General features: G+C 37.8%; 1 protein-coding gene across 3 annotated transcripts in view; it reads right to left on the bottom strand.

Moving 5' to 3' along the window:
- Positions 1 to 12850, bottom strand: part of VAV3 (vav guanine nucleotide exchange factor 3) — a 356891-nt gene that overhangs the window by 146495 nt on the left and 197546 nt on the right. For all 3 annotated transcript variants that reach the window (XM_007090051.2, XM_042998088.1, XM_042998089.1), the window contains 2 exons: positions 12706 to 12838; positions 12207 to 12316 (listed from right to left, as the gene is read on the bottom strand). In XM_007090051.2, the coding sequence (XP_007090113.1) occupies positions 12207 to 12316; positions 12706 to 12838 (243 nt within the window). The remainder of the gene's footprint in view (positions 1 to 12206; positions 12317 to 12705; positions 12839 to 12850) is intronic.

Below are 12850 nucleotides of genomic sequence, written 5' to 3' on the forward strand. Positions count from 1 at the left end.
TCTGAGACTAAAATCACATCGTCTAGACAACTGGAAAAAGGAAACATCATCAAATTAAATCAAACAAAAACTTTGCATAGACTGTATTAAGCATGATTCTATAAGGTGACCAAAAATGTTGCCATACGTGAACTTGTAAATTAATACTTAATTTACATTAAGGAAATTCTTTGAAGCCCAAATCATCCTTATACATTGTTAATAATATACACGATGTTATTATTTGATTCTGTAAAAATAACCAATTCTTATCCAATAGCATCACCACAAAATAAGCGGAAAGCATTTAAGTTCTAAATCATACTTTTCATCCAGTATGTGAATATACTACACAAAAATACCTCTTGCTTTTAAAACAAACTGAAGGAAACTTTCGTCTCTGGAGAACAACAGTAGGCATTCTTGTTATAAATGAGACAGCATGGGGTGAGGGAAAAAGCTCTGAATTGAGATTCAAGATCAGTCTCTGCCACTTGTTAACTAAGAAAGCACACACAAAACATTTAATCTCTATTTTTCTTTATTTTTTAAAGATAATACCTTCTGGCTATCTCACAGCATTCCTTAATCATCAAGGTATTATGGAAACTATAAAGCAGTATAAGAGTAAGGAATTATCCCTATATGCTACCAGACTCTAAATACTCTGACATGAAGGAATTAAAATCTGAAATCTTCCTTATAATTCTTAGAATCAGAAAAACATACTATGCATAATTCAATCAGAAGTCCCCAAATTGATTTCTCAATAACTTGGAGATAAAACTGTCTCATTTAGTTCTTCTGTGGGGATGTTAGCGGTTGGCATTGCACCCTGCCCATAATATTGGACTGAAATTCAGCATTAACTTACGCATAACTTTATACCTTTATATTAATCCAGGTTAGCATTCACCTAAACTAGTTAATGAAAGCATCTTTCGAAATTAAGTTTCTTTTCACTTAAGGTAAAGAATGTTTAAACCTTGAAGCTGGAGGAATAGCTACCTTCAAATGCCTGAAGGGTCACCACATAGAGGAAAGACACACGTTCTATTTGGGCCCAACAAATGACATTACGAAATTATTCTCAAACAGGTTTCAACTCATTGTAAGGAAGTGATTTCTACAGTCAAAGGTAAGCAACGAGCAAATGAGTCCAGAAGTGGTGAGCTCATCACAAGAGGCATGTAAGCACAGACTACACTTGGAAAGAAATTGTAGGAAAGGGTTGAACACTAAATGGTTGGAATAGAGGAACACCAAACTCTTCTCAAAGTGTCCATCAAACAGTATGGTTTCTGAGGATCTTGATAATTATGAGCAGGTATTCAGAGTATATGAGAGAAAAATCACCTAGAACAAATTAATTTTTCTAAATTACATATCAGTGATATATGGCATTTTTTCCTAATTATTTAAAGTAAAATACATACACTCAACCTGTAATGACTTTTTCTAAATGAAGAGCAAAAACTTCAGTTGCCAGTGCCTTTCTTAGATTCCCAGAAAGTCAGTAACTCTCAAAATTTTCCTGGTCGCATCACCTGCACTGGATTTTTCTCTGCTGAAATTTCCAATTCCATTCTCCTCACATCAAATAATGTGTGGCAATAAGCCAAGGGAGATAGGCTAGAGGAGCTCAATTTTTATTTATTTTTATTTTTTAAAGTTTATTTATTGGGGGAGGGGGGAGGGACAGAGAGAGAGGGAGAAGGAGAATCCCAAGCAGGCTCCACACTGTCAGCAGGGAGCCTGACTCACGGCTGGATCTCAGGAACCCTGAGATCATGACCTGAGCTGAAATCAGGAGTCAGGCACTTAACCAACTGAGCCACATAGATGCCCCTCAAGCAGGACTTTCTTATTTCTCCAACTACACTGCTATTGCTTACTGTCTTGTGAAGAGGAAAAACAAAGTTTCTTCTATTGCTTCCATTGTAAGGATAGCCAACCTTCTATCACTGTTTATTTTGTACTGTAGAGCCCAAAGTAATAATTCCTATGATTTAATAATTTATCAAAAAAAAATACCCTAAAAGTAGTACATATGACATTAACTAGTAGGTTTAAATTTATAAATTAAAGCTTGCTCACTATTATAGATTTCACTAATTATGTCATTTTCTTAGAGGAAACCATGTATATACTTGACTCGATACAATAAACAGTTCCAAAATAAACTTATTTTTTGCGTTATTCTCTACGTTACCCAGACAAGCTGGAGTCAGCATAGTAACGACCACTGCCAGGTTCAACACTCCTGGTTGCACTATTATTCATATAAGGAGAAGGACAAAAGAAAAACACAATAGATCAAAGGGTCTGCAACAGAAGTTCAGGGAAACCAACATTAATTCAGCCTTTACAATGTTACTTGCATTTAGTTTTAACAGAGTAATGCTTATTGGTTGGTGGAAATTTTGGTATCTATCCCTTCTTCATGCCTATGATTTCTCCTTCTTTATAAGCATGGTCAGGGATGCCAGAAAAATGTCGAGCAAGTATTAAATATAACCAGGGGAGGAGGAGAGAGGTTGATCCCCACTAGGCAATAACAGAACGAGAATACTGTTTAATATTTACTAATGCTTTGTCATGCGTGAAATGCTTTTACATGTTTCTGGATCAAACAGGCTACTGAAAGACTCCATTTAATGACAGCTGTGGTTTTTCTGAGCACTGTCCCGTGTCCTACTTCCTTTTATTGCTGCCAGGAAACTGCGGTTTAGTTCCCTACACTGACTTAACTGCCAATTTTGAAAGGTTATAGATAATACAACAGATTCAGGGAGAGTTGAGCTGGCTTCAACTTGGGAGATTAATGTGAATAGGTCAGTACCATAAGACTCAGTACAGCCCAGGGGTGATGGATCAAGTCAGCATGGATCTCATATCCATAAACAAATTCTTCATATTAAAGACTTACAATGAAAGCCTTTTAAGAAGAAAAGGCTGTTTTTAGAGAAAATAATTTCTCCAAAACACCAAACATGTATGTGGATAGATAACACAGAGATGCTCTGCAGACTGCTATTTTTGTAATATGTCTGTAAGGCTACCAGTTTCAAATAGACCCTGACACGGGCTTTGGACACCCAGAAAATGCCAAAGAAGTGCCAACAAAGCCAAAATGTCACTCCCATATTTGGCTCATCCAAGAAGGCTCACCCTTGGGCCAACTCTTGACACCACCCTAGTCTTCCTTTGCCCCTTCTGGTTTTCTTGGTGTGCTCTCCAAGGAGGAAATTTCAGAATAAATAACAAGCACAAATGGCAATACTGCTGGAAAGAAAATGCTCCAAGAGAACAAAGACCCATCACTTACTATAAAATTATCTCTGCTGATGTTGGTTGACTACTGGCCTGGATTCTTTGGGTCTCATAGTCCTTTCCAATAAACATTATAATAAAACCTAATGAAACCAGATACCCAAATAGGTGAAGTCTGCTTTTTGAGCATATATTTTTGATATTCATTTGGACAGAACAAAATAATGTCAAATACAGATAATTCGGTTTTGGTGGCATAGAGAACATTTTGTAGCTAAATCATCATGATGGCCTAAACAGGAATTAGTGCTACTAAAAATTTTAAAAATAAAATAAAATAAAATAACACTACTACCAAAGGCCACAGGGTGGTTCCATTACAGCTGAGATCATTTAGTGGTAACACAGACTCACTACATTCCCTAGGCCTAATCATCATCTTTGGGCTGTAACACAGGGGTCACTAACTGCAGCTCATGAGCCAAATATGGCCCACCACCTGCTTTATTGGAACACACCACACATGTTCATTTATGTATCATCCATGGCTGTGCTACTACTGCAATGATAGAATAGACAGAGACCATATGGTCCACAAAGTCTACCGTATTTACTTTCTGGCCCCTTACGAAAAAAAGTGGGTTGGTCCCTGTTCTAAGAGATGAAATTTGTAGTCTCAAAGGTACCTATTTATATATCTGAGAAGATCCAAACAGACCTCCTGATGAAGAAAATGGAGAAAAGGAGCGAGAGGAGAAAAGAAAAGGAGGAAGAAGTAACAGTACTACCAAACTCGTGGTACCAGTAGTAGCAGCAGGAGTAGCAGCAGTAACTTGGGCTTGCTGTAGAAGTGTTTGACCTAGCTTCACGTAGATGGAAGAATCTCCCTCTAGGCAAAAGCATCAACAAAGTCAGTCTTTTAAATATGCATAACAGAATGTCAAATTTGCTGTTGCAAATTTACTATTATATTATAAATATGGGTCACTCAACCAACCAATAGCAAAGGCCACCGTCGCTTGAGACGCCCAGATTTCTTAATCTTGAATTGATGTGATATAACACGGCTTTATTCCTCGAAATCCCAGGATGGCTAGGGGAGGTGCACTCTCTCTGGCATGACTAGTCAGGCCTCATTGCAGAACAGTGAGCTCAGGATACCAGTCCACTACAGGGAGCAGTATATGGTGAGGAAGGTCATACTGAAGATGTCAACAAGACCAGTAAAATGGCAGAGGGAAGAGGTGCATGAAATAAGCCTTCTTCATGACACCCGTGAGTATCACAAAATCTAGGCCATGACTGCATTTCTTCTGGGTCAGAAGTTTGTATAGAGAGAAATGTGAGGAAGTAGGTGGGCTTTGAGCACCTCAGACCCTAGAACTGGAGTTTGGGCCATGTTCTGCCCACCATCTCCCAGAGGCAAGGAGGCCCAGGTGGCATAGGTGGCATAGAACATTACATACTGTTCTGTACTTTTCAGCGTCAAGTATAAGTTAGGTCAGCATTATGTGAAAGAGTCTAGGTAGTGTGAAAATTACCCATCTCAGTTGGTTAAGTTTTATCCAAAAATTGAGTCAGTCTGCCGAAAAGAAAGATATATCGAAGGACAAAAAGAAACATAACCTGGAAGCATCAGGTTAGGTGGCTACAAAACTGCCTTCAGGAAATTGCAATCTCATTTTTTAATACTAATTTAAGAAAAAATTATTATATGTGACATCAACTTCTAGTACTTCAAAAAATCTAATGCTGCTAGTGGAAAACATATGTTTTTCAGTATCTCCTAAGAATCCACATTATAAAACCTTCTTATCATACCAGAAAGTTTCTTTCCCTCAAGGGCTGTTGTGATATTTTGTCAGACAATATGAATTCCTTAACTCATCAAGTCTTTGTGGGGTTTTTTTAATTACCCGTATCAGAAAACTTGAAATTTCAAGTTTATAGTAAAAATATGATTATCCACTATGTGCTACAAGATGTGATAGGACCCCTCATGCATGTGAACAACACTGACAAGACGCCTGCCTTCTTGGTGTTTTTACCCAGGGGTAAATAGCCAGGAAATGGGCAGCTAGGTCTAAAGGTGATCTCAACAATCCAAGGGCCCAGGACTTGGTGCCTTAAAGGTACACATACAGAAACCAAAATAACCAAAATGCAATTGCATTCTTTACTTAACATTTCAAAGAACTTTATAAAAGGGAATATAATTTGAATCCACAGGTATATATTTCAAAAGGTGCTTTTCCCTTTCCAAATTCCTCAAACTCCATAGCTATTCTAGAGCCTCATTCACACCAAAACCCCAAATTTTCTTTCCATTTCTGGAACCATGAAGCTTTCTTTTTTCCTTTCTCCCAGCATTAGCCAAGCAGTTCAATTTACCTTCTCTCTTAGTAAGCAGGAAAGAAATCCCTAATCTTTAGGAAGAGAAAAGACAGGCAAAATTGGGCAGGCAAATAGCAGATTCCCTTCAACAAACAGGGTGCGGAGGAGCAGAGTGAAAGCTATAAATACTACCCTTGGATAATTTCTGTAGGGCCATATAATTACAATTGTGAGAGAATACTGGAAAGGTAAGGTTACTAATTTAGCATTGTGGTCAGAAGGGATCTCTTTCACAAAGTCACATTTAAAGCTAAGATCTGTAGAATAAAAAACCAGCTAACCAAAGACCAAGAGGAAAGACCATCCTAGGTAGGAAAGCCTCAAGGGTGGTTGCCTGAGGCCTGTGCAACTGAAATCCACCCTATCTAACTACAGCAAAAGGAACACAAGTGAAACTGATAAGAGATGTGGCTGGAAGACAGGCAGGATAAAATCATGGAGGGCCTTCAGATCCTGGCAAGAATGTTGAGATTATAACAAGTGCTATATATAGCCAACGAAGCGTTTTAAGTAGGGCAAGACACAACTGGACCACCCTGAAGAGTAGACTAGTAAGGAGAGAGCAAGGAATGCAGAAGCTAATTAGAGATATGAAAGGCTTAGACCAGGGAGGTGAACATGAAGATTACAAGTGGTCAGATTCAATCTGTAGAGGTTGGTGAGATGTTGAACACATATGGAGGGAGAAGGGCAATTCCTAGGCTTCCTCTAGTTACACTTGAGTAAATGGGATTGGAAGAAAGGTATTATTTAGCTAGAAACATCAAGAGTTCAGTCTTTACATTCAATTCCTTATATATTTACTAAAAATTGTCACATTTATAAATTACACTATTTAAATTCAATTGCAATAGCTCCCTCATTGTTATATGCCCAGGGCTTCCAATAATATCTGTCAACAAGGCAAGTGCTAAGTACTTGTAGAATGAATGTAATTTCCTCCAGTAATTATCTCTCTGGTATTCAAAACATCTGAGCAACATCTTTAGATTAAAACAAATTTTATGTTTTTGAAGTTATGTTTGATAAGATAGGATTTCATATTTAAAATGTAAAAAACATACTCATTGCTTTTAATAATACAAACTACAGAAGGTAAATTTCAAGAAAATATTCTTGTCTAGTAGATCCTAACTTTGAGGAAAATGTTTTGAAACATTGTTCTGTTTGACCTCTGATTATTCAAATTTTTCCTTTTAATTCTGTGGCATGTGTGCTTTTTATGGTGAGTGACCTCAAATTCATTCTGGAAGTAAATGGGAGAATAAATTAGAAAGAAACACTGTAGCTCAGATCAAATGCGTTTTTGTGCAGTTTAGTGGCTTGATTCTTGGCCCCTGACCCACCCTAGTTGGAGAGCACTCTTTTTCAGGGGTCCATCCTAGGAAACAAAGCTCAGGTGGCTGCCCTTCCAGATGACTAACATGACAAGGCAGCCTGGCCCCAGAGCCTCTTTCTGGCTCTGTAATTTCCTTATCCCTTTCTCCTACTCTTCTCCCCACGACCAGAGTCTGAGAATTTAAGAGATAAATATCCTGGGCTCATCTTTGAGCACACGTTAATACCTCTCTGTTATTCTTCCTCTTGTGAAAACCATGTAGCATTGTACATATGGGACACAGTGAAGAAATCTTAGTGGGAATGATGGTATATGTATCTTTTAGAGAACTTTCTTTCCTCAAAGGATTAAATATGAATTGTTAGAATTTCAAGAATTGGGTCAGTCCAAAGAAATTCCAAGCAAGAGAACCTTTCAGTTCCCTTCAGTGAACACTCAGAGGCTGTTTAAGAATCTACCACTTTCTACCATTTGCAATGTTTTTTTCCACCTATTTTTTTTCCTCTTTCTCTTTCTTCAAAAAGCCTTTGTATTCTATTATTCAATTTATTTATTTCATATTTTGCCCAACTTTGACTTATTTCTGGAACATTTAAGGAAACTGCCTGATCTTCTAGATCAGCGGGGGGGTTGAGGGAGAGGGAATAGAAAAAAGGAAACCTAGTTTTAGATAAAAGGATTTGAGTCCAGTTGCTTATTTTTAGCACCTTCATGGATAAAGACATGCTATGAACTGAGATCCTGAACTCTATTATAAATGATTTGACATTGAAGTTGTACAAATTTGGTCAAATACTCCTATGACTGCTAGTTTCCTGAACTATAAAGTGGGTATGACAACGTTTATCAATTTAAATCTAATAGGAGAAATTCTTAAAAACACATTGGGTATAAGGGATTCAGAGAAAACATATCCATAAGCTTCCTGACAGTATTTTGAAAACTGCTATAGACACATCCGTATTTTCCTGTATAATTATGAAAACTAGCTTAAGCTAATAAAAGTATTTGCCATCTTATTTCCAAGAAAACTAAAATGGAATTGTCAGAGACAATGATGAAAGTCCTTTTAGAAATAAGTAAGAATAAGCAATGTATATGTATCAGCCTCCTAAAGATTTAAATATGTTTTTCAGAGCATAGTCCCCCAGAAATATGGCTTCCAACATCATCTGGTTCAGTAACTGCTCCAACGACCTCAAGAGAAGTCAATCCTGCTACCACTTCTCCTCACAGGAAGAAAAGAAAAAAACATTCTTCTCCCTGTCCCATCCAAGTGGATCACTGCTGCTTTTCTCTTTGTTCAGTCTTTCTTACAGAGGTTTGCCAAGTTCTGATGTGGTTCACTGCTGGAAGTGGTTATGGCCAAAGAAGGTCAGAGAACACAGCTACTGAGCAGGGACAGGGATGTGCTTGGGAAAGACACAGGCTGAGATTCAGGTCGCCTCTTGGGAGATGATTTGCGTTTACTGGATACTTACTGTTTATTGGTATTCAAACTTTTCTACGGTCTTTTATAATGTTCTAAATTAAAAACAGTATTTTAAACATCTTAAAGGTGATTTGCAATTTTTTAAAATAAAAATGATCCAATTATCCTATAAACAGCAGAATTGCCATCTTCTGTAAATAGAACTGGCAAGCATTTCATCAGTCTTAAAATATCACATCCCTTGATTTCCCACCACCCTCCTACTAATGCCTCCCTTTCCTTCTCTGAGCTCCTTAAAGCAGCACTCCAGAATGCTCTAGGAGGACCTACGTGTCCCATGTTAATGCTAAAGAGACTTGCAGAAGATGGCTTGTGGAGGTATCCAAGGCTTAGTGTTTTTCATGGGCTGTCGTGAATGCTGCCAGATTTCTTAGTTTCCTTTGTTCTCCATAGCTTATAGATTAAGGGACTAGAACTTTAGATAATGGGTAAAATAGCAAAATTTGAACATAGGTAGCATCTTAAGCTTCAGGACTTACCTAGATTATTCTATTGTCCTGAGCACAAGACAAGCAGGAGCTGTCTTACAAAGCTGGAAGCAGGGCTTTCCTGCATAAGGCGAGGAGGAAATAATGAAATATTCTGATGCTTTAGTAAAATCCTGACTAATTTTACTTTGCTGTAATTGGCACAATCACTCCTTATAGAAGCCCTCAACTTCGACTTTGAGCAATTCTCAAAAAAGGTACTTCCACCCTCTCACCATCTGCATGGGCAGTCAATGGAATTCTGAAATATAAACAGCCACTTGGATGTTTAATTATACTGTAGAAGTGCCTGGAAAATGAGCAAAGATTAAGACTCCCAGGGGGCACTTTGGTGGCTCAGTGGGTTGAGCATCTGACTCTTGGTTTTGGCTCAGGTCATGATCTCACGATCTGTGAGATGGAGCTCCTCCTTGGGCTGTGCATTGACAGTGCAGAGCCTGCTTAGGATTCTCTCTCTCTCTCTCTCTCTCTCTCTGCCCCTGCCCCACTCACACCCACATGCACCTGTGCACTCTCTCTCAAAATAAATAAACATAAAAAAAAATAATCCCAGTTTCCCTGTGTGTGGTACAGCCATATTTATTGTGGTGGAACAATTTAAATCCATCCATACGTACCCCTATAAGTATATACCTATAATGCAGTGATTGGTATTTATCTACAACTACAAATTTCTCCCCGTCTTCCATATGAGAACCTGGAATCCCTAGCCAGGGACAGTCTCGCCTGGAATAAAGATTCTTTTTTTGAAAGTTTATTTATTTGGGGGCGCCTAGGTGGCTCAGTCTGTTGAGCGTCCGACTTTAGCTCAGGTTGTGATCTCGCAGTTTGTGAGTTCGAGCCCCGTGTCAGGCTCTGTGCTGACAGCTCAAAGCCTGGAGCCTACTTCGGATTCTGTGTCTCCTTCGCTCTCTCCCCTCCCCCATTTGTGCTCTGTCTCTATCAAAAATAAATAAAATATAAAATTTTTTAAGTTTATTTATTTGGATAGAGAGAGAGCATACATGCAGGCGAGGGGCAGAGAGATAGAGAAAGTGAGAAAATCTCAAGTAGGCTCCACACTGTCAGTGAAGAGCCTGGTGCAGGGCCCAAACTCACAAACTGCGAGATCATGACCTGAGCTGAACTGAAGAGTTGGATGCTTAAATGACTGAGCCACCCAGGTTCCCCTGGAATACAGATTCTATTTCCTAGGCTCCTTTGACAGATGTGGCCACATTACTAAGTTCTGGTCACTGTTAGCAAAAGAAGTTTGTGGCATATCTGCAAAGGATCCTTAAAACTGAGAGGTTACCTTCTCTTGCCTAGACTGTCTATTTTATAGGTGGAGCACCAGCAGCTGCCTTGGACAACAAAGTGACCAACCTTGAGCATAGAAGCCAAATGCTGATAATGGAGAGCAGGAAGACCTGGGCCAGGTCCCTGATGATACCCCAGGGAGTCACCAGACCCCCTCTCACTACCTACCCAGATTTTTTACACAAAAGAGATAAAAACATCTTTCTTTCCGAACCTCTTTTATCCAGTGTGAAGCTGATTAATGGAAACTGAACAAAATGTTAACTGATATGCCTGTCATATATAGTCCAAGGAGACTGTCTGCTCTGGACAAGAAATTTAACTTCCCTCCTCTGCAGAAATTTCTTTACTCCTCTAAAGATTATACAGCCAAAGAGAACCCATAAGAAAATAGTAGCCCTAGCATCATTCCCACAAAAGCAAAGGCTTGAGATCAGCTCTACTTTTGCCCATTGTCACCAACCCAGGTAGACAATCTACCACTTGAAACCTCACTGAAACAACACACTAGGTTTATGATGCAGACGACTGCACACCAGAGACTGGGAAGAGGCCACTAACTTCATCATTTATGCCACAACCAAAGGGGTCCCTGTAGTATAGTCATGGCATCGACACACATAACTACTAACTTTTCTTGTTTCATTATTGTAATTAATAATACGTTATAAGGATGATAATGATATACTGGGACAATGCCTTCTGATTTTACAAGTCCTCATGGGTGTAGTAGGGTCTTATAAATATAAAACAATATTAATAATAGTGACAACAATAGATATCACTTATTGTTCAGTGTCATATGACTACTGGGGTACTATTTGGCTAACACTCTGCCAGACACATATCTGGAATTCAAAATATTATTATCTTTATTTTACAGAGGAGGAAACCGAGGCTCTGAGAAACTAATCAATTTAGTTAAGACTATGTAGCCAGTTCATGGGGGTGATTAATGCTAAATCCAGAATTGTCTACGAGCTTAGAAATAATTTAGCAGCACAATCATTACTCTCAAAATGTTAGATAAAATAATCTTTAAAAAATCTGTTTTTCTCACTTCAGAACTACAATAAGACACTCTAATCTTACCTCCATTTTCCATTAACATGAACATTTCTTAAAACAAAACAAAAGAACAAAAGCCTGATAGAATTTGTCCACAAATGGTAAGCAGTGCTAGAATACAAATGAAGCAAATCACTAAAGGGTTTTTTTTTCCTCCAGAATTTCACCTTTTGTTAACAGTTTCAATTTCAGGGTGACCTATATGTTTCCATAACAAGGGTCGCTATGTACCTTTTAATCCATGAACATCAAAACAAAAAGAAACCCCTATGATGGCATGTTCTTGTGTAATTACATCTCTTCATGCTCTTCCTTTTGAAACAGGTCGGACTTATTTCCCACCTCTTTCTTCAGCTTCCATTTTAATAAAAGAAAATAACACTGAAAGAAATCAAGCCCTTAAAACATTCATTGAATACATCAAGCGATTTATCTAGGACTCAAACAATAAATGAGTCAAACACAAGTGAGAGGAAGAAATGAATCTTTCTATTAAAAATAAGATATGTGGATGTTTGTGAGCTATCTCTATTTAAATAAAGATCTATATAAAAGATGGTAATCAAAAGTTTATCATTAGAATAGTTAATATTTTCATGGACTGCTGAAACCTAAAAAATTAAAATATGCCCATGAGAAGGAAGTCAGATAGAAGGTTAGAGCTCCCTCTGTCTTTTTCTTGACAAAATTCACCAAAACCTCTTTCCTAGGAGACCCAAGTTATCAAGTAGACAGCTGAGTAGCACTCATGCTCAAAGGGTTTCCACAGTCTCCATACACTCGCTACAAGGATTAGAGTACATTTACTAACAGTTCATTATTCGTAAGAGATTTAAGTAGTAGAAAAAGCACTTTTAAAAGTAGAAATACTCACAAAGCCATTTCAAACTGTTCCAGCCATTTTTTCTTTAAATCTTTTGTTTTGCAATAAAATTCTAACCCATTTTGTCCTTGGGTATGGATGAGGTAGAAGCCATAAGACCACTGTTAAAAATTAATATTCTGCAGGTTAATATGTATCATTCAGTAATAACATCATGCTTCCAAATTCACTAAAACACCACCATAATCATCCACAAACTTCTCATAACATATCAGCATACAAATTATAAAGAACCACATTTTTGTAGTTAACTTTACATCCATCAGTTTCTACAACCAACACATTTTACTTGACCATCAAGGCATTAGAGATGATCATTATCAGTTGTGGGACTGTCTAATTATTTTTCACAGAGGCTTACTCCTAATAAATCTCTAGAAAGAAAAAAACACCTGGATTGATATGCCCTCTCATAGTAATGTATTAGCATGCTTTCCTGGAATATTCAAAGTTATGAGTAAATTACAGTAATTAATTTTCAAAACTTCACCTTTTTATTTTCTTTATCAGTTGTAGGATTGTTGGCTATTTTGTACTGCTGAAGATCTATTATTTCCTTCATTTCATAGTTATCGCCTTTCCTTTTACATACAATCACTGCCAAATCAAACAGGAAGATATGCCTGAGAGAGAGA

This window comes from Panthera tigris, chromosome C1 (genome assembly GCF_018350195.1).
Source record: "Panthera tigris isolate Pti1 chromosome C1, P.tigris_Pti1_mat1.1, whole genome shotgun sequence".
Classification (NCBI taxonomy): Eukaryota; Metazoa; Chordata; class Mammalia; order Carnivora; family Felidae; genus Panthera; species Panthera tigris.